The 23,856-nt window shown below is 40.4% G+C and overlaps 1 protein-coding gene across 6 annotated transcripts in view; it reads right to left on the bottom strand.

The window, feature by feature from the left end:
• Nucleotides 1-456: 456 nt before the first annotated feature.
• LOC131137546 (cholecystokinin receptor-like) overlaps nt 457-23,856 on the bottom strand; it is an 80,022-nt gene continuing 56,622 nt past the window's right edge. Inside the window, exons 2-5 of one of the 6 annotated variants that reach the window (XR_009131934.1) lie at nt 23,137-23,398; nt 16,828-16,958; nt 2,715-14,452; nt 457-1,241 (exon numbers count right to left, since the gene is read on the bottom strand). Coding sequence is in view for 3 of the 6 variants with exons in the window: in XM_058085645.1 (XP_057941628.1) it covers nt 13,890-14,452; nt 16,828-16,958; nt 23,137-23,398 (956 nt within the window). In the remaining 3 variants the exon portion in view is untranslated. The other 5 variants (XR_009131932.1, XR_009131933.1, XM_058085645.1 and 2 more) reach the window with 5 other exon arrangements.

Genomic DNA, 23,856 nt, shown 5'->3' on the forward strand with positions numbered 1-23,856 from the left:
AAATAAACTTCTTATGTGTGTGTGTCTATGTACACTGTAAAATTCGACAATTTAGTTGAACTCGAATGGTTTGAGGAAACAGATTGCCGTAAATCATTTAAGTTTATTAACTCAAACCTTATAAGTAGAACATTGTTTTTCAGTTAAGTCAAAGCAACCCCTTGTTTGAGCTAAAAAGACAAAATTTAAAGTTAGAATTACTTAAGCTAAATAAATAATTCAGATAGTATTATTTGAGTACTATAAACGCAAACATGTCTCGTTAACTCGACTCTAAAGGCACAAGTTTAACTCGCTTTGTTCAATTGTACTCACCTCATTCTAGTGGTATAAACATAATGCTTTGCAGTAGTGATTACTCACTTCATTTAAGGAAATCGATTGCCTTAAACTGTTTAAGTTATATGAACACAAATGAGACAATTATTTAAAACAAATTTGCCATTTATTTTAAAACAATACAAGCATTCTTTATTGAAGATAGACTGTTCAATAGACTGTTTAAGTCTACAAGACTTTAAGCATTAAGGGAGGCAGCAACACACTTAAAATGTGAAATCAAGCAGAAACAAACTGCTTGATTTCTCACCCTGAAAAGCAAGCCGATCCACACAAAACTACCAAACCAAGTAATTCTATATTACTAAAGACATTTCCAGAAATTTCAATCCTTGTGTAGACTTCTGAAACTGAAATTACAAGACCATATTATTTTCGAGAATAACTGTCAAAACTTGAAACTCAAACATATAACTTAGATTGTTGTCAAAATGAGACTGACTGGTGGAAGTTTGAAAATGTAGAAATGTACTGAAATATCTTTTTTCAAATTGGAAATTGAAAATGCAATAAACAATCTGGAAAAGCATAATATTCTAAACAACAGCTACTCAATGGACTTGTGAGGCGCTTGGTTCAACATACAGGTACAGCTTTTACCAAGTTAGCTCATTTTTTTAAGGCCTGCAACTTTCTACCATCATCAAGGTTTAAGAGGACAACCTGGATAAACTCAAAAAACCCATTCAGCTTCTCAGAGTAGTTCAATGGAGAGCATAAATCAGTCCAAACAAATTTGCATTTTTCCGAAACGCATCAGGCCAAGATCTCAGAGACATTACAACCTGACCCTTGAGGACGATGGACACATGGTGTGTTTCAAAATTTATCCCAGCTGGCACCTCATCCTCACTGACCACAGTCAGCAGAGCCACTGCTTCACCGTGGGGTGCCTCTTTATCCTGCAAAGTAGAAAATGTTCACCATCATATTTATTCAAGGATTGACCGGAAATATTGAGTACATAATCCTGCTGATTTTTAAAACGGTTTAAATGTTGTGCTCGCAGACTGCAAGTTAAGAATTGGTTATCTTATATAAAATACAAATAATTTAATCAAAATAAAAATGACTTTATCCTTGAGGAAATTGCAATGTAGTAAGGCTTTCTTCTTTCTTTTCAAAAAAGAGACACAAAGAAACTTTCGGGCTATTCACAGACTTTAAAGGGGTAGTTGGGATTTTTTTAACATGAGGTTGTATGACATCCCCATCAGCAGTGTAGTTCATCACACGTGACTTACCCCCCACTTTGTCCTGTAGGCGGTGTTCTGGTCGGATTTTGGTGAAGAGGAACATAGTTCTGGTTAGTTGGTGGGGTTACTTAAGTAAAGAGTTTGGATTCTCATAACAATATGCGTTCAAAAGAGTATTACATTTGCATCACAAAAATGCCTCCTCAAAGAAATCAAAACTCACAAATTGCTCGGCATTATATATGTATCCCTTCACACGGTCACCTGTCCATTGTTGAGTTTGGTTCCACAGTGGATGAAGACTGCAGCGACGCAAGATGGGCAGGCAAATACTCGTAGTGATACAAACGGAGAGAAAATAACACAGAGAAACTGAGAGGTCTGACGTTTTTGTTAGCAACGGTATTACTCTTTTGAAACCATATTGCTTTGAAAAGCCAAACTCTTTACTTAAGTGGCCCCACCAACTAACCGGAACTACAGTCTGCCTCACCAAAATCTGACCAGAACTCTGCTCAAGGGACCAAGTGGGGGGTAGGTCACTGTTGATGCACTACACTGCTGATGATGTCATACAACTTCATGTAATAAAAAAAATCCCAACTATCCCTTGAAACTTACATCTGCTTCAAGACAGGATTTCTGTAAGGATTTTATTTCTTACAATATGTGATTACCAAGGACATGTGATCAACTTCGATTAAAGAAATCCCAAATGTATATGAGAAAAATAATGTCATGTTTGTAATGTAATGCTTCTGTAATGTTGTTCTTGTCCTAAAGTACACAAAAAGGACAAGATGTGAACATGTGAAGCTAGACTGTGAATGCAACAATCAGATTTTATCATTAATTTATTGTATAGGAGTAGCTGTACCTGATTATCATGTAAGAGCTTGTAACCTTTCACCGAAACATCAGATTTTCTTCATTTGGTAGAGCTTTAGAAGCTGAGATGTGTGCTTGTCAAGAGCAGCAAAGGAGGAGTAGGGAAGATTCTGATTGGTGATGTGATGGAATTCACAGTAATGGAATTAAAAAAGAGACGGGCTTTTTTTTACAGAGTACCCATTACCCAATGAAAAAGTCCTGCATCTCAATTTTAAACCTATGATAGACTTATGTAGACAAAATAGACAGTTATTTTTACATTACATGTGCTCTTATATTTTTACCCACCTGGGCTTGACAGAAGAGTGCAGGCCATCTTGCAACAACATCAACCAGGGGAGGGTCTGAATGTACTATTTCTTCCCGCTTCAGCGCAAAGGTCTGCTGCATATGTCAATGAATGAGAACCATATCTTTCTCCATGGACATTTTCTTAAACTGCTCCACCATCTCGAGTCTCTGTGTCTCCAGTGTGTCCTTAGTCTGTCCTTGATGGTAATTTGGAAGAAAGTTGAAGGCGCAAGTCATAAGTCAAGTTCAACATGTTTTTAACGTCATATATTAGGGCATTTACGCTCTCAGGATGGGACGGCAAAATAAGCCTCTCTACATTTACATAATCAAGAATGACCCTGAGTTTCAAACTTTTGTTTCCATTAGCACTGTTTTAAGAAAATCTGCAATACAAAAAGGGAAAAAACAAAAGTAGTATAGTTTTCTTCAACAACAAATTAAAAAAAACATTCCAGAGGTAAGCACATTGTCAAATAGCTTTCCTCTAGCTTTGTGTCAGGTTTAACCCCCAACACTTGTAAAAAACACTGCCTGTACAAAGGAAGACACAGAGAGGTGAGTTTCTTTTTACTTGCAAGGAGAGTGATGGAGACTGCACAGTTACAATCCTCCTACCAACTCTGAAACAGTCCCCATTTCTCCTGCCCTTTTATTTACTTAGGGACGCCCTAGTTACACGAGATTTCAACTACTAAGGGGAAGGGGGGTTTAACTAAACAAGTTGAAACCGGTTCTTTCGTACAACATGTTATCCATAAGGTGTGGGTATCTCATCCTTGGCATGTGATCCTCTGGGGACATACACACATTCTTTGAGGTCATATCTACTTCTGACCTGTGCAGTTATGTCTCCTGAGGGTGTGATAAAACTATCTGCTGAGGAATGTTCTGTCATGTTCTGTTTTCCCTTAATCATGATGTACACCACAAGTGCAGGCGTCACAGCATTAATCTTACATTGCTATGTGTTACTAATCTTACTTTGTTATGTGAGTGATATGAAATGTATGTAGGTCATAAGAAAAATAGGTCATAAGAATATAGTAAAAATAGGTCATAAGAATATAGTAAAAATAGGTCATAAGAATATAGTAAGAATAGAATAACTTTATGTACAATTCTTCCAACACTTTGTTACAAATCAAAATTGGAAGATGAAAAATTACCCTTTAAATGTATTTTTATTTGGCAATCTGACACGGTTTGGAGATGATAGTTAAGAAATACCAAAAGTGTGCAGACAATTACTTTTCTGTTCTGAGATATGTTAATTGGCTAACTTACCCTTAAAAGCGAACTTAAGCAGTGATCTTTCCCCCACTGAATGCGGGAGGAAAAACTTTAAAAGTTGTTCTTACCATAGACAAGACATCAAGGTCCATTCGCCGCTGGCCTCAGCAAAAGTGAAGAAGTCGTTTCAGATAACCTTCTGATTTCTTGATAAAACTGAAATAATTCAGCTGTGCTCCTTGTGTGGGTACCGTGCTGCTGAAGATGTGAGGGTGAACAGGTGCAAACAGGTTCCAACAGGTTTCATAGAACTCGCTCAAAAATTAAAATAAAATCAGAGAAGATGAGTTTATCTAACTAAATAGGTTTGTTAACATCTACTTGAAACCTTCTGTAACTTTAAATGAACTAAAAATGAAAGAGTTATTGAAACAATTGTTATTGTTTAAGTATATTCAATTCATTTTAAGTGAGTGTAATTTTTTTCAAGAATCAAGTCTAATTAACTTAAGTGGTTTAAAAAGATGTGCTACTAGGTTTTACAGTGTATGTGCGAGTGTGTGTGTATATGTGTCTTGTTGTCTTTCTTTTTTAACATGTAAAGCACTTTGTGCTACAGTCTATGTATGAAAAGTGCTCTACAAATAAAGTTTGATTGATTGATTGTATGGTTTAGATGAGGGGTGCTCACACTTTTTCAGCATGCGAGCTACTTTTAAAATGACCGAGTCAAAATGATCTACCCACTACAAAAATGCAAAACATCTATTTATTTTCAAATGTATTGAGGATTATTTGTACGTACAATGTATGTTGATGTACCTTACATAACCAAATGAGCCAATACTGCAAAACACACATAATTAACTATTAACATTTTTTGTAATTACCTGAGTTTACTTTGATGACTTGCACTGAATTGAATCAGCCGGGGATGCATAGTCCGGACAGTAGCTGCTGATAGCCAGGTTAGCCAGGCAAACGCACTTCGAAAAAGACATTGTGAAAAAAAAGTCCACCTCCCATTCCGTATGGAAGTGATATGTTTTTGCCTTTTTACTTGGTCCAGCTACTTCACTCATTTTAGTGACCATAAACTTTAGCGAGGGCTTAAAATCTGACGCAATTCGCCGACTAGCTTAGCACTTTGCATCGTTGTTTACGCATGAGCGGTGACCTAAAGGTCAAAATTCAGTTGTCATCTGACTGGTTGTCCTGTATGTCAATCAAGTAACGGGGATGGATGATAGGCTGACATCGTAAGTTCTGCTGCACTTAGAGACGTTGTTTGATTTGATTGGTCATCCGAAGGGCAACATTCAGTTGTCATCTGAATGGCTGAATGGCAATCAAGTGACGACATTGATGCTAGGATGATATTTTTTTTAATGTCACGCCGAGATCGACCAGTACCACCTCCGCGATCGACCGGTAGATCGCGATCGACTTAATGAGCACCCCTGGTTTAGATTCTTTAGCTTGTTCTCCAGGGTGCACCCTTTTGTGACCATCGCTTTTGTTATACCCCTTTGGACTGAATAAATTGTGCAAGCAACCTCACCTGCCTCTGTGTCAGCAATCCAGAGCTACACCGCACCGCGACAAATCCACTGACAATCCAGTGTCTTCCCAATATTTATTATATTAATTGAACAATTTATGAACCTAAACCATGGAAAACTAGAAAGCATAAAGCATTAATGACAACTATAACCTTACATATACTACAACAAGTATAGTAACATGACACATTGAAACACAGTTTCAACAGCACAAATTGTGCAGTATTACCACATGACACAAGCAGGAACCAGATGTGACAAATACAAATTAAAATACATAGAAGCTTTGGTAGACATGTACATACTGTATACAAACAATCAGTGTGATAATAAATAAATAAATAAATAATAGAGGTAAACATGACAGAACAAGTTCAAGACTCTTCCTCCTTGATGTAGGCTGCTGTTTAACCAAATGTATCACTTGCCCCTTGCAATGTTTGGTACAGTTTCAAAAAAAAGTATTCATTAAAAAAAAGATCTCTGTATAACGCCAGTGAGTCCAAATGGACAGCTCTTTACCCTGCTCGGATGTGAAACAAAAGATCTTGTAAGTCAATTTCTGTGTACTAAATATCCCAAGTTACAAAGTAGACACTTATGGTGGCTTATGGACACAAATCTTTTATTATCTTTAAATTTAGTGGGTACGATATACGTATATTCAGCTGCACTCATTCCAGAAATTAACGGTAATCACAAAAAGTGAGGTAATCCCACAATTCTCACTGAATTCACTTGAAACTTACAAAAGTAACAATAAATAAAAAAAAATTGAGAATTAAACAATCAAAATCAGCCATCACTTTTGAATTGTTGATTAACATAATTATTTTAAAAAACAAATTAATGAAACAGGCCTGGACAAAAATTATGGTACCCATAACTTAATATTTTGTTGCACAACCTTTTGAGAAGATCACTGCAATGAAACGATTTCTGTAAGTGTCAATGAGCCTTCTGCACCTGTCATCAGGTATTTTGGCCCACTCCTCTGGAGCAAACTGCTCCAGTTGTCTCAGGTTAGACGGGTGTCTTCACCAGATGGCATGTTTCAGCTCCTTCCACAGATGTTCAATGGGATTCAGATCTGGTATCATAGAGGGCCACTTCAAAATAGTCCAACGCTTTTCTCTTAGCCATTCTTGGGTGCTTTTGGCTGTGTTTTGGATCGTTGTCCTGTTGAAAGACCCATGACCTGCGACTGAGACCAAGCTTTCTGACACGAGGCAGCACATTTCTCTTCAGAATGCCTTGATAGTCTTGAGATTTTATTGTACCTTGCACAACTTCAAGACACCCTGTGCCAGATGCAGCAAAGTAGCCCCAAAACATAACTGAGCCTCCTCCATGTTTCCCAGTAGGGACAGTGTTCTTTTCTTCGTACATAGGCTTGATTTTTCAGTCTATGAGCATTCAGTTCATGTGCCTCACCAAGAATCTCCAGTTTTGACTCATCTGTCCATAGAACATTTTCCCAGAAGCTCTGCGGCTTGTCAACATGCATTTTCGCAAATTCCAGTCTCGCTTTTTTATGATTGTATGCTTTCAACAGTGGTGTCCTTCTTGGTCGTCTCCCATGAAGTCCACTTTGACTCAAACAACGACCAATGGTGCGATCTGTCACTGATGTACCTTGGCCTTGAAGTTCACCTTTACAATCTGTGGAGGTTGTTCTGGGCTCTTTGGATACAATTTGAACTATCCATCTCTTCAACTTGTCATCAATTTTCCTCTTGCGGCCACGTCCAGGGAGGTTCGATACTGTCCCGTGGACCTCAGACTTCTGAATAATATGTCCCATTCTTGTCACACGAACTTCAAGCTGCCTAGAGATGGTCTTATAGCCTTTACCTTTCAGATGTTCGTCTATAATTTTCTTTTGAATGTCCTGGGACAATTCTTGCTTTCTGTTGTCCATGTTCAGTGTGGTCACCAAACAGCAAAGTGACCATTTGTCACCCTTTAAATTGGCAGACTGATTATGACAGATCATGAGTTTGAAGACACCTATGATGTCAATTAAAGGACACACGTGAGATAATCATGTGGCTCTGGTCAAATTGTTTTCAATCTTTTGAAGAGGTACCGTCATTTTTGTCCAGACTTGTTTCATTAGTTTATTTGTTTAAATAATTATGTTAATCAACCGCCCTGTGATTGGCTGGCGACCAGTCCAGGGTGTACCCCGCCTCTCGCCCGAAGACAGCTGGGATAGCCTCCAGCACCCCCGCGATCCTCGTAAGGATAAGTGGTAGAAAATGAATGAATGAATGAATGAATGAATGGATGAATGTTAATCAACCATTCAAAAGCAAAGGCTGATTTTGATTGTTTAATTTTCAATATTTTTTTTATTTATTGTTACTTTGGTAAATGTCAAGTGATTTCAGTGAGAATTGTGGAATTTTCTTTCTTTAACTGAGGGGTACCAACAATTTTGTCCAATTGTGTAGGTTGTACAGGAAACATACTTACATACATCTAAATTGTAATGTCCTGCTTAAAGAGCAAAATACTTTTCCAAACAGTTCATATGTTGGACAAACTGCTTTTTGAACCACCCCTTTTTTAAATTTACAGTATATGACCAAATAACGTGCATGGAGCAAATGAGTTTTTAATGTTTTTTTGGGGGCGTTGTTCTCAGGGCATTGAATTGGTCGCAACTTTGTTGTTCAGATTGTCTTAGAAGATGTTTTGCCTCTAATTGAAGCAGGCCTCACCAGTTCATGTTCACAGACTAGACGCCAGTGAGTCCAAATGTGACAACTCTTTACCCTGCTCGGATGTGAGGCAAAATATCTTGTAAGGTAACCTGACCAGTCCAGTTGCGATCGATTCTGTGTCCTAAGAATTCATTGACCTGGATGAATGAGGATATTCACAGGTATATTGTGCCTTTTCTGTGTCAGCGGTGTGAAAAAGTGTTTGCCCTCCTTCCTGATTTTCTTTTTGTACGCTCGCCACACTAAAATGCTTTAGGTCATCAAACAAATGTGAATATTAGTCGATGACAAAACAAATGAACACAAAATGCAGTTCTTAAATGGAACTTTTGATTATTAAGGGGAAAAAAAGCCACTTGTGAAGCTTTGGGACTCCAGTGAACCACCGTGAGAGCCATTATCCACAAATGGTGAAGCATGGAAAACTAGTGAACCTTCCCAAAAGGGATCCCATTATTAAAAATGTACACCAAAGTTTTGACACAGTTTGAGTACATTTTCTGTTGGTATATAGAGTACTTTCATTAATAGAGGCGCAGCTGGCCTACCGCTGCTTGTTCGACCTCTGCACTTCCTGTGTTACATCAGTTTCTGTTTTCTTTTCGGCATGTTGTGTTCACATTGTTGCTGTCTGCAATAAAGCTTATTAAAACTAAAAACTACAGGTTATGGGCCCAGAGCGTCGCAAGAAAGCTGAAGTCCATGGAATACGGTGTTGTGGAAATTCACAATGAAAGACAAGCGGTTTATGGACAGGCTATGCGGACCAGAGAATTGGGCAACATGGAAGTTTCAGATGGAGCACTTGCTAAAGGCTAAAGGACAGTGGGGCATGCTAACGGAGCAAGACGTGCTACCCGGAGATGCTAACACAGCAGCACATGCTGAGTTTACAAAAGGAAGAGAAAAAGCATTCTCTATGTTGGTGCTGAATGTAAGTACACCACAGTTGTATCTGATAACCAGCTGCCAGACTCCTACAAAAGCATGGACTACGTTGAAAGGCCATTTTGAGAGAGACACTTTGGCAAACAAATTATTTCTGAAGAAATACTTCAGATGTGAGATGAAAGAAGGAGATGGTTTAACTGAGCATCTTAAACGAATGAAGGAGCTAAGGAGTCATTGAAGAGGAGGACCAAATTGTGACACTATTGGGAAGTTTGCCACCAAGTTATGCAACTATTGCCGCTGCACTTGAAACAAAGATTGACAACCTGACACTGAAGATTGTTCAGCAAGCACTGATCAATGAAGAACAAAAGCGAGTTAATGCTAATGATAACAGTGGTGCTACGTCAAGTGGTGCATCAGCAATGTCGTCACAATTATGTGGAAATGTGCAGGATGTCTCCAAAGCAGTGGGAGCAGCAGGACAAAGCATGTGGAGATGCTATAAGTGTGGGAAAGATGAAAGACGGAATTTATAAGTCGGTCAAAATATTTTGTCACCTTCATAGATGGCTACTCAAGGTACTGTAAAGCATACTTCATGAGACAAAAGACTGAAGCGCTATGCAAATTCAAGGAATTTGAGAAAACTTTCACAAATGACTGTGGCGAAGCATCTCAAGGCTGAGAACAGACAATGGCGGTGAGTACACCTCAAAAGAATTTCAAGAATATTGACTAAAGACTAAAGGCACCCACCATGAAATGACTGTACCCCACTCACCACAGCAAAATGGTGTTGCTGAAAGGAAAAATAGAACACTAGTTGAAGCAGCGAGGAGCATGCTGTCTCATGCAAAGTTACCAAAGATGTTTTGGGCAGAGGCTGTAGCCACAGCGGCCTACATACAGAACAGGCTACCCACTGTTCTGAAGGGAGAAACACCATATCAGAGATGGTGTGGCAAAAAACCTGATGTGAGTCACATGAAAGTGTTTGGCTGTATTGCTTATGCACATGCACCAGATGAAGACAGAAAAAAGCTGGACAAAAAGGCTGTGAAACTTCGCTTCATGGGATATGCAAACAATGCCAAAGGCTATCGACTGTATGATGAAGACAAAAAGAGGATTCTAATCCGTTGTGATGTCATCTTTGACGAATCAAACTTTAACTGGAAGCAAGAAGTGAAAGTACCCTGCACAGAGAACGAGATAACTGACACCAAATGAGAGTGAAACGCGAGATGATGAGGTCGCTGTCGAGAGCACTGTCAGAAAAAGTGGCAGAATCAGACATGCTCCAAAAAGATTTGTATACGATGAGTGCGCTGATGTAGTGACTGTTGATCATTATGCCAACATGTTGACAGAACCACTCTCACTGAAAGAGGCAATGAAGAGTCCTGATGCAAAGTAGGTGGCAAGTAGCGGCTGACTTGGAATATGAGTCTCTAATTGAAAATGAAACATAGGACTTAGTGGACTACCAAGAGACAGAAAGGCACTAGGATCAAGATGGGTGTTCAAAGTCAAGCATCATAGTGATGGAAGAGTGGAACGATACAAGTGCAAGCTTGTTGCCAAGGGCTACTCAAAGTTGTATGGCACTGACTATGATGAAACATTTTTACCAGTGGTATGATTCAGCTCTATTCGTACATTACTGTCATTTGCTGCTCAAAATGATCTGCATGTGCACCAGCTGGATGTTGTTACTGCATTCCTTAATGGACACCTGGAAGAGGAAATATACATGGAGCAACCAGAGGGCTACATAAAACCAGGGCAGGAGCACCTGGTATGCAAACTGAAAAGACCAATCTATGGACTGAAGCAGTCTCCTCGCTGTTGGAGTAAGGCGTTTACAAAGTTCATGATGGAGATTGGATTCAAACAGACCCCTGCGTGTTCGTGAGATCAAGACACAAGCTTGAGATACTTGCAGTTTATGTGGATGACTTGATTCCGATTACAGAGTCAACTGAAAGCATGAATGAGCTCAAAACGGCTCTCAAGGAGCGCTACAAGATGAAAGGACATGGGTGAGCTGTCTAACATCCTTGTCATCTCCGTGATGCAAGATAAAGAAAAGAATATATATATATGAATGTATCTTTCTTCACTAGAAGCATTACATTGAAGGCATACTTCAAAAATATGGAATGGATAATCCTGTAGCAACCCCTGCAGATGCCAACGTCAAGCTAAGAAAGAGTGATGGTGTCAGTAAGTGCCAGTGCACCAACACACCTATCAGTCAATGGTTGGAAGTCCGCTGTATGCTGCAATGGCCACACCACTAGACATAGCTCAAGCTGTGAGTACAAAGTTCAACGCAAATCCAGATGCTTCACACCTGACTGCTGTAAAAAGGATACTTCGGTAGTTGAAAGGGACGGTGAACATTGTTCTCAAGTATGAGAAATCTGACTCTGGAGTATTAATCGGATACTCAGATGGCTCAGCAAGAAACAGGCAACCGTCGCACTTTCAACTGCAGAAGCAGAGTACATCGCACTCAGTCAAGCAGCTCAAGGAGGAACCTAGCTAAGACGACTACTGCGTGATCTCGGAGTGGAGTCTATGTGGAGTCTAACAAATAGACATCCGCTACCATTACGTACATCCGTGAATTGTGCAGAATGGACAGATCAAGCTGCAGTATTGTCCAACAACTGACATGAAAGCAGATATCCTTACTAAGCCACTGGCGAGACAGAGATTTGAATATCTCAGGGGAGAGATCGGGCTTTTCAATATTTAAAAATGCTTGAAAGTTTTATGAAGAACACGGCCTGGTCAAAGCAATTATTTGGGGGAAAAATGTAAAACGAGAGAAGTTTGAAAAAAGGTGATTTTTGTTGTTCACATATTTTTTTACATGACCTTATTGTAAAGGAGAGCATGGCTCTGACATATTACTTAAGGGGACTTGTAAATCCTATTGTAAAAGTAAGTGGGAGGGTTGGTATACAGAGTACTTTCATCAATAGAGGGCGCTGCTGTTCTACCTTTGCTTGTTCTACCTCTGCACTTCCTGTGTTACGTCAGTTTCTGTTTTCTTTTCGGCATGTTGTGAACACGTTGTCGCTGTCTGCAATGAAGCTTATTAAAACTAAAAACTAAATTTTCCAGTTAGCATACAACATGGCAACTCTAAGCTAAGTGCAAAGATGGATAACGTGTAACCAGCAGCCAGAGAGTTTTCTTCTAAATGGAAAAAAAAACATCCATGCATATACCAGTATATCTTGTTAGCAAATGTTTTTGTCATTTTTTTTCAGTGCTGAAAAAAACCTATAAAATAATTTATACAACCAGAAAAGAATTTGAATTATTTTAAGGATTATTATCAGGATTATAATCTCTCCACTTTGCACAATGGATATGATTATGTGGTCATTTGTAGAATCGAAATAACAGTTTTCGAGGAGTGGTATAAATGATCCACTTTGCACATACAGAGTGAAAATGGGTTGCTTAATACGTGCATCATCCCTAACTGCCTCAAATCGATCGACTAATGGCGCATTTGCACATTTGTAGTACAAATCAGATTGCCTGATGCATGACTGCCGTAAAATACTTGATAAGATGCTTTATGTACTGTATGTAGAACAGATTGTATTTCCGGTACAGATTGAGTAGTGACAAGGCCAAATGTGTTTTTAATGTTATTAATTTGTTAGCAGCCAGTCAGCTTGCTAATACGAGGAAACAGGAACCAGAAGTCAGCTCTGTCACGAGTCTATTATGCTATATCATCAGCAGTTGACCCTATTTGCTAACTAACAGTACACCACAAGTCTCAAGAATGTTAACAGAAAACACATTTTTTAAGTTTTACATGCAATAAACAATGTGACATGCATATGAATAACAAATGAAAGAGTTAAAGGAACATTTAGGGTTATTTTTACCTTAATTGAAGACATGATTCTTGACAAGACCGCCGTGGCAACGAGATCAACATGGACTTCACCTTTGTGTGAATCGTGTGGTATCAAATTTCTGTGTCCATTATGGCTTATTTTGCAACCGTGCTCAAAACAAAAGCAGAGACCTGAGTTGAGAAACACCACTGTGTAAAATTATTTTGATCTTACTGCCACATTGCTGTCTTTGGCAATCACATCTGCAAGGAAAGTACAAGTAACCTTAAATGTTAATTTATCCCTTTCATTTCTCACTTATATGTAATATATGTTCAACTGTAACATGTTTTTGGTTTTGTTTATTTACATTAATAGGAAAAAGGTATTTAGTTGGAGTATGTTTCAGCTCGAGTCGGGACCTTCTGGAATGACACTAACCGAGATTGACTGTTTTAAGATACAACACCAGTAATAAATAATGGTAAATAATAAATAATAAATACACAATGCCAACCAAAAACAAAATAAGACAAACTTGAGAAAAAGCCTGGGTAACCCTACTAAAGTTAATCGGATTTAGTGTAGCCAGGATCATGTTTTGGTGCAATTACTATATGGTCTTTATTAATAATTTATAACATAACATTATATTGTAAATAAAATCAAATAAAAGAGCTCTGGTACTTGACAATTCAACAGAAGTGCTGTACTGGCTCACATTCTGCAACATGCACTCAGAACATAAGGGGCAAAGGGCAAAGGGCAGCTGCATTAGTCAGCACATTATTCAAAACATATATATATGTGAATATGATGAATGAAAGGTAAAGGACTGTAAATGACTGCCCAGTACTAACATGGCACTCTTATGAAGGGTCATCAGGCTGTGGTGCTGACAGTAGTGTAGCTGTACTTTGAGACAGAGGTAGCCATTGTCGCCCCCATGGTAGTGGCGGTGGTGCCATCGTCTCTTCCTGCTTCTTGTTTTTTAAACCACCAGCACTTGCGGCAGAGGTGGTGGCGACAGCAGCAGGCAAAAGTGGATAGCAGGGCCTTGCGGAAGCGGGTGTTCATAAAGCAGTATATGACAGGATTGACACAGGCGGAAGTGTAGGACAGCAGATGTATGAAAGAAATTGGTGCCCCTGAGAGGGCTTTGGAGGCTGACCTTAGGTCAAAAGCCTTCCAGGTGTTTGCGAAGTACAGAGGCATCCAGCAGATGAAGAAAAGAGCCACAATTACCATCAACATCCGAATGACACGCTTCTTTCCTTGTAATTTGGCCTCAGAGGTGTTGCTGCGAGCACGCTCAGTCTTGGGTTGAGCAGCACTTGACGAGAGGGTGGGAAGCTCCACGGTTGAAGAGGGCTTTTTGGAAACCTGAATGTAACAACCATCATCACCATCATTTGGCTGCACTGCTACAGCCCCATTTTTCAGCTCTGTGAAAGAAGTGGCAGTTTGATTAATATAACGAAATTACCTGAATAATTTTTCTACAAAGCTATGAAAAGGTGTGGATGTGAGTGTGACTGGTTGTTCCTGCGATTGTCTGGCTGTAAGTCCAGGGTACCCCACCTCCCGCCAGCTGATGTCAGCTCAAGTCCATGAGCCTCCAGGTCATTATGCTAATACGGACAAGAGGTACAGGACGGATGGATGGATATTGCTACTAGTTCAGTGTCAAACCAAGCATACATACTAGTTGAATGCCAAGAACTATATTGTTGAAGTTTTATTTGGGTTTGATGGATATAGCCTGGTTGGCATTGCCAACAGTCAAGCCTGTTTCCGGGGAACGTTGGCCTCCGCCAAGCCTACCCTGTCATCAATTCTGTTCACAGAATTTCCAAGTACAGCTAAGGCATCAAGGGAGTCCAGTTCAGTGGCCTCCTGATAGCGTCATTGGACTGTGACCTTCAGTGTTTGCTAGGAAGGTTTGTATCTGAGTGTGACGCTTCTGGGATGAGACTGCACCTACAAATTGTCCCTTTGGGCAGTGATTTTCAACCTTTTTTGAGCAACAGCACGTTTTTTACATTGGAAAAATCTTGCGGCACATGACTAACCACTAGCACTGGGTTAAACGATTATTTTTGCAATAGATTAATCTAGAAAATTGTTTTCCGATGCATTGATTAATCTAACGATTCATTTTTAAATCCGATTTGATTCAATTTCGATTTGATTATCAATTATCTCCCCATAATTTGACGTATGTAGCATTCATTCATTCATTCATTTTCCACCGCTTATCCTCACGAGGGTCGCCGGTATGGTGGAGCCTATCCCAGCTGTCTTTGGGTGAGAGGTGGGGTACACCCTGGACTGGTGGCTAGCCAATTACAGGGCACATATAGACAAACAACCATTCCCACCCACATTCGTACCTACGGACAATTTGGAATGGCCAATTAACCTAGCACGTTTTTGGAATTGCCATGAATAAAACACAAATTTCTTCTTTCCAATATATTTTTATTAACAAGTTACAAAATTAACTGTAACTATACTATAGGAATCCTATAATAATTAAAATAATAAATTTAACTTTCTTCCAATAAATGAAACTGTACAATCTGAATCAAAATATAAACATAAAATACATTTAAAAAAAAAGCAGCTGTGTGTGTTCCTGCAAGATCACTTTATCTTTCCCTCATGCTTTCCACCACCACCCTCACTCGTGCTTGTGTGCATCTGCTCAGGTGTGTGTGTGCGAGATTGGCACACAAGTTATGTGGTGCGGTTTGGATGAATGACGGGGTTAATCATTGCAAACAAGGAAAGAAAAAAAAGTTGAAAGGGTATGGTCTCTTCTCCTCCACACAAACAGCTCCCAGGTGCTGGTGCATTACAGTAGTGCTTCTATGGTACGCACAGGTCACAGACCACCGAATCGTTACCTTTTAAGGGTACTCACATACTTTTGATATCCTATTGCGAGATATTTTCTTCTCCCACACTACTTGATGCTGCGGCAACCGCCGCCATGTTTTGATTCTGAGTGATGACGCATTGACGTGCAGTTCTTCTGTGACGATGGTGACGCGTCGTCCCAGCCCTACTAACCATCTCATGTGCGTCACTAAGTCTATTGGAGGAATGAGGCGATCGGCTTTGTGTTGCCACACGCACAAATATTACATTGCTCCACTTGTCTTTACACCACGGACACTCGACAATGACATAATATTTGCAGAAAATTATTAATCAAGGTTCATTAGAAAATAAATGATATTGGATAATTTTCTCACAGCACACCTAACGATTTGTCACGGCACACTAGTGTGCCACGGCACAGTGGTTGACAATCACAGCCTTGATGGGCCATGATGAAAATAATAGAGATGCACTGCCCTAGTGTGAGGAGCTCAGTCCTCCCGGAGGGCCTGCTGCTCCTTTACATCAAGAGGCGCGAGCATCTCATCCGTATGCCTCCCGAACATCTCCCTGATGAGGTGTTCCAATGCATGTCCAGCCGGGAGAAGGCCCCGGGGCAGACCTAGAACATGTTGGAGGGATTATGTCTCACAACTGGCCTGGTAACGCTTCTGGTGGAGCTGGAGGAGCTGGCTGGGGACGAGGAAGTCTGGACTTCCCTACTGAGACTGCTGTCCCTGCGACTTGGACCCGGATAAGAGAAGGAAAATGGATGGATGGTATTTCAATAAATTATCGTGTACATTAGGATTTTGGCTTGAAGAAATGTCCCTGGAGTAGAGCACTAAGTTTTAACTAACTAGACCATGAAGTTTTACTTGATGACGATTTATGGTTTATCATGCAGCCAAGGTGACCACAACAATTTTCTCACCAGTAGTCTCTGTGTTATTCTGCTTCATTTCAAACTGCATGCCGCGGAAGAGTTCTCTGGAGATGAGACCGTAGGCTACAGCCATCACCACTCCAGGAATGAAGAACAAAATAAAGAGCAGTAGCACATACCTGTAAGAAAGCCAGAATAAAAAAGGGAGAAAAGGAGGAAAAGACAGAATAAAGTAAATATTTATTTCAGGTTTTATTGCCTTCAAGTACAGCTTCAAGTACAATATAGAGACAAAACGCATGGAAAAGCTAACCCGTACTGTATCTGTATCTGTATCTGTCGTGTGTGGGGCATAACCAAAAGTGGGTGTGATTTAACCTGTAATGGGCGGATCTTAAAGCTGTAATTGATTTGGATTGATCAAATTACTATATGTCTTCTTCTTCTTCTCTTTCGGCTTTTCCCTTCAGGGGTCGCCACACCAACTATCCTCATGTCCTCCTTCACTACATCCATAAACCTCCTCTTTGGTCTTCCTCTTTGACTCCTACCTGGCAGCTCTAAACACAGAATCCTTCTACCAATAAATTCACCTCTCAATTCATCTCTCCTCGAGACAACCCAACCATCTCATATTTAATGTCCCTCTGATGCACTCGTTCCTGATCCTATCCATCCTAATCACTCCCAATGAGGGATCCTGTTTCCTACTCTCACTACAAATCCCAATGTCATCTGCAAAAATCATAGTCCATGGAGATTCTTGTCTAAGCTCATCTGTCAGCCTGTCCATCACCATAGCAAACAAGAAGGGGGCTCAGAGCTGATCCCTGATGCAGTCCCACCTCCACTTTGAACTCTTCTGTCCCACCTCCAGCACATCTTACCCCTGTCTTACAGTCCTCATACATGTCCTGCACCACTTGAACATACTTCTCTGTCACTCCAGACTTCCTCATACAATACCACAGTTCCTCTCTAGGCACCCGTCAAAGGCTTTCTCCAGATCTACAAAGACACAATGCAGCTCCCTCTGACCTTCTCTGTACTTCTCTATTAACATCTATTATAGCAAATACTGCATCTGTAGTACTCTTTTTTTGGCACGAAACTATACTGCTGCTCACAGATGCTGACTTCTGTCCTTAGTCTAGCTTCAACTACTCTTTCCATAACTTCATGGTATGGCTCATTAGCTTTATACCTCTGTAGTTGCCACAGCTCTGCACATCACCCTTGTTCTTAAAAATGGGCACCAACACACTTATCCATTCCTGAGGCATCTTCTCACCACCTAAGATCCTATTGGACACTTCCATCCATCCATTCATCCATCTTCTACCGCTTATCTGAGGTCGGGTCGCGGGGGCAGCAGCTTAAGCAGGGAGGCCCAGACTTCCCTCTCCCCGGCCACTTCGTCCTGGTCCTCCTGGCGGATCCCAAGGCGTTCCCAGGTCAGTTGGGAGACGTAGTCCCTCCAACGTGTCCTGGGTCTTCCCCGAGGTCTTCTACCGGTTGGACGTGCCCAGAACACCTCTCCTACCCAGATGCCCGAGCCACCTCATCTGGCTCCTCTCAATGTGGAGGAGCAGTGGTTCTACTCTGAGTCTCTCCCGGATGACAGTGCTTCTCACCTTATCTCTAAGGGGGAGCCCAGCCACCCTGCGGAGAAAACTAATTTCGGCCGCCTGTACCCACAATCTTGTCCTTTCGGTCACTACCCAAAGCTCTTGACCATAGGTGAGAGTAGGAACGTAGATAGTCTGGTAAATTGAGATCTTTGCCTTTCGGCTTAGCTCTCTCTTTGCCACAACGGACCGATGTAGAGACCGCATCACTGCAGATGCCACACCAATTCACCTGTTGGTCAGGCCCGCCCCCACTCGTGAACAAGACCCTGAGGTACTTAAACTCCTCCAATCGGCCAGCCACCAAACCAAAACCCCTCAACGCCCTGACTGCGCCTAGCTATTCTGTCCATAAAAGTGATGAACAGAATAGGTGACAAAGGGCAGCCCTTGTGGAGTCCAACCCTCACTGGAAACGGGTCCGACTTACTACTTACTGCAATGCGAACCAGACTCGCATTGACCGGTCATACAGGGAACGAACACCAGAATTAGCTGGTCCGATACCCACACAAAACACATGTAGACTGGTTGGGCAAACTGCCATGCACCCTCAAGAATCCTGTGTGTAGAGCTGGTCAATAGTTCCACAACCAGGACATAAACCACAATGCTCCTCTTGAATCTGAGATTCGACTATAGGGCGGTTCCTCCTCTCCAGAACCCTTGAATAGACCTTACCAGGGAGGAGTGTGAATCTATTGGACACTTCCATACCTCCATATACCGTATACCATCAGGACCATGTGCCTTGCCACTTGGTCTTGATGGTATATTCATTCAGTCATTCACTTTCTACCGGTTATCTTCACAAGGATCCTGGAGCCAGTTTCCAGCTGTCTTTGGGAGAGAGGCAGGGTACACCTTGGACTGGTGGCCAGCCAATCTCAGGGCACATATAGACAAAGGCACATATAGACAAACAATATATATATATAATATAATATAATATGGAATGTATAATATATATATATATATATATATATATATATATATATATATATATATATATATATATATATATATATATATATATATATATATATATATATATATATATATATATATATATATATATATGCCCGAGCCATATATCTATCTATCTATCTATCTATCTATCTATCTATCTATCTATCTATCTATCTATCTATCTATCTATCTATCTATCTATCTATCTATCTATCTATCTATCTATCTATCTATCTATCTATCTATCTATCTATCTATCTATCTATCTATCTATCTATATATATATATATATATATATATATATATATATATATATATATATTATAATAATATATAATATATTTAATTATAAGTAATAAAAAATATATAATGTGATTAACAGCAATCAAATATTTTAATCGATTGAGAGCCCTAATATATATAATAGATAATAATATATAATAAAATCCCTCATAATTAATTGCATTTAATCTGAGATATTTTATTTATAATAAATAGGGGAAATCTCTTTGTGGTCAACGATTCCATGTGCAACTACAATGATATAATTAATTACATCCAATTTTATGTAAAAGGATATCAATTTGGGAGCTATGGGCCATTATTTAAAACAATACAGTCAGCAAGCAGATTTTTTATTACTATTTCTTTCTGATTAGCATATTAGCTCTTAAACTCGCTCACAAAATCCAAAATGTGAGCGAGTGAGACCTCTCATACTAACATGTTTTTGTATGTATATATATATATATATATATATATATATATATATATATATATATATATATATATATATATATATATATATATATATACACAACGTGTTACTTCAGTGCTCCCGTTATTTTCTGAGCAGCCGTTATTTTTTGAGCAGTATGTATGTATATATGTATGTATATATATATACATATATATATATATACTATATACGTATACTAATACTATATACTATATAGTATTTCCATACTAAACTATGGAAAGAATCAAGTATTTAATTCTAATTTCATTCATTCAGATCTACAACGTGTTACTTCAGTGCTCCCGTTATTTTTTTGAGCAGGATGTATATATATATATATATGTATTATATGAATGTATATATATGAATGAAATTAAATACTTGATTCTTTCCATAGTTGAATGTGCTGACAACAAAATCACCCAAAAATGATCAATGAAAATCAAATGTATCAACCCATGGAGGTCTGGATTTGGAGTTACATTAAAGTCTCGTTATATCGATATCGGATATATCGAAGTACTGCTTATTACGATACTATTTTCATTTCCCGGCTAATTTCTAGTCTTTTACGATATAATTAGTTCTGTTAGTACGATACCCGGTTATTATGATAATGCGGTTACTACGATGCCCTTTTCATCTCCCGCCAGCCAATTTGGTCTGCTTATATAGATACAAAAACAGCTTAAATCAATCTTTGCTTAAGGATTTCAATACCAAAAAAGAACACGGCGAACGGCTGCTTCCTGTCAACTTTATTTTTCACACTTCCACCACCAGAGCACAGCACACACACCGATTCCCGCACTTCCTGGTTCACAGGTCATGCTCAACCCGCCCCACATAGCTGGCCAAACACATGCCTGCAACAGAAGAACCAACTGACATAGCATACACACCTATTCCAACGAAGACACAAGCGTACAAATACATGTATTTAATTGTGTTGTATTCAGATATCTTTTTATCGCTTGCAATAATCACTGTTTTTCATATGTACATGCTGGCGTTCGTGGTTTCTCTCGTGTGTATAGATTCTATACACACGAGAGAAACTGTTGCAGGCATGTGTTTCGCCAGCTATGTGGGGCGGGTTGAGCATGACCTGTGAACCAGGAAGTGCGGGAATCGGTGTGTGTGCTGTGCTCTGGTGGTGGAAGTGTGAAAAATAAAGTTGACTGGAAGCAGCCGTTCGCCGTGTTCTTTTTTGGTATTGAAATCCTTAAGCAAAGATTGATTTAAGCTGCTCGACATTGTTCTATACTATAGAACAACGTCGAGTGCATTATTGCCCACTTTTAATGCAGTTCGGCGCAGGATCGGATATATCGACAGTCCGGTTTTATCGATATTTTTTCCGACTCCCGACAATATCGATATAACGAGACTTTACTGTATAGTCAAAATGAAAATGGAAAAACATACCCCACGCTGATCCAACTTTGATGTTGGATCCAACTTTGATGCTTTAAACAAGTAAAAATGAGGCTCAGTAGTGGGTGTGGCCTCCATGTGCCTGTATGACAGGTCTGTATGACACGATGTGCCTGTATGATGACATAGTGGCACAGCATCCTGGATGGCAAGAAGGTTTGCTGTGTCTGTCAGCGTAGTGTCCAGAGCATGGAGGCGCTATCAGGAGACAGGCCAGTACATCAGGAGATGTGGAGGAGTCCATGTAAGGACAACAACCCAGCAGCAGGACCGATATGCCTCCTCCTTTGTGCAAGGGGGCACACTGCCAGAGCCCCGCAAAATGAGCTCCAGCAGGCCACAATGTGCATGTGTGTGTGCAAACAGTCAGAAACAAACTCCATGAGGGTGGAATGAGGGCCCGACGTCCACAGGTGGGAGCCCAACATCGTACAGGACATTTGGCATTTGCCAGAGAACAACATTTGCAAATTGGCCAGTGGCGCCCTGTGCTCTTCACAGATGAAAGCAGGTTGACACTGCACACATGTGACAGACGTGACAGAGTCTGGAGATGCCATGGAGAACGTTCTGCTGCCTGCAACGTCCTCCAGCATGACCAGTTTGATAGTGGGTCAGTAATGGTGTTGGGTGGCATTTCTTTGGAGGGCCGCACAGCCCACCATGAGCTTGCCAGAGGGAGCCTGACTGCTCGAGTGTGTCAGCACTTGCAATATGAAGGCATTCATGTTATAGACTGGCCCGCCCGTTCCCCAAACCTGAATCCAATTGAGCACTTCTGGGACATCATGTCCCACTTCATCCACCAATGGCAGGTTGCACTACAGACTGACTAGGAGTTGGTAGATGCTTTAGTCCAGGCCTGGAAGGAGATCCCTCAGGAGAACATCCGCCGCCTCATCGGGAGCATGCCCAGGCATTGTAGGGAGGCCATACAGGCACGCGGAGGCCACACCCACTACGGAGCCTCATTTTGACTTGTTTAAAGCATCAAAGTTGGATCCAACATCAAAGTTGGATCAGCCTGTAGTGTGTTTTTCCACTTTCACTTTGACTATAACTCCAAATCCATATCTCCATGGGTTGATACATTTAATTTTCATTGATCATTTTTGGGTTCTCCCCGTGCATGCGTGGGTTTTCCCCGGGGACTCCGGCTTACTCCCTCATTCCAAAAACATGTTTTTTTTTAAATTGGCGACTCCAAATTGTCCATGGGTATGAATGTGGGTGGGAATGTTTGTTGGCTGGCCATCAGTCCAGGGTGGACCCCTCTTCTCGCCGGAAGTCAGCTGCGATAGGCTCCAGCACCCCTACGACCCTCTTGAGGATAAGCAGTAGAAAATGAATGAATGAATGATCATTTTTGGGTGATTGTTGCCAGCACATTCAACTATGGAAAGAACAATGTATTAATAAAAAGTATTTCATTCATTCAGATCTACATTGTGTTACTTTTATGTGTTCCCTTTACTTTTTTGAGCCCACACACAGTGGTGTCTGTTGTAGTTAGTTAGCTGGGAGTGGCTGCAGTTCACCAAAACCTTGAACATGGTAGAAGATGATAATGTATCCAATACAAACCAGGTTTGCTCAGCTTGTTGACTGGGCCAGTGGAGACGACACATGTGGCCCACAGTGTCATTGGTCTTGGGGAACGTCTTGATGATGCTGAACACTGGATAAGGAATCATAATAAGGAGCGAGAGCACCCAGGTGGCAGCAATAACACGGTATGCATGGGATTGGGTCTGCCATGCTCTGGACTTCAGTGGGTTGCAAATTGCACTGTATCGCTCGATGGCAATTGCCACCAAGCTGAAGGTTGAGATACTGACAGAGAGTCCTGAAGGATAGAAAAGAAAAGCAACATTTAATACGTTCAATACTTGTTGAGTTGGTTTATCGGACGTCTCTTCAACGTCAGTACCTGCAACCGCCGTGAGAACAAGTGACACAGAAAATGGATGAATGGATTGAAGAAGAATATTATGATATTATTATAGACTTCACCTTTCCTGCCATGCCATCATCAAGCATTGTTGTCACATCAGAAAGCTAAAAACACTGACCAATGAATTTTCCTCTGGTCCGTAGAGGAGTAAGATTTTTTTTCAGCGGTATCACCCTTCCCTGTCATTCAACCATGAGTATATGGGGATATGAGTTTTTTGTCCATATCGCCCAGGCCCAGCATAATGCATTGAAATGAAGGCACCCGTTCTGCTGGCCAAAGCAAGCTCAAGTCAATCCACACAAACACAACTGATGCATGAGAAGTGAAGTGAAGTTTATAGGATTGAC

The sequence above is a fragment of the Doryrhamphus excisus genome, chromosome 10 (assembly GCF_030265055.1).
Source record: "Doryrhamphus excisus isolate RoL2022-K1 chromosome 10, RoL_Dexc_1.0, whole genome shotgun sequence".
NCBI classification, from domain to species: Eukaryota; Metazoa; Chordata; class Actinopteri; order Syngnathiformes; family Syngnathidae; genus Doryrhamphus; species Doryrhamphus excisus.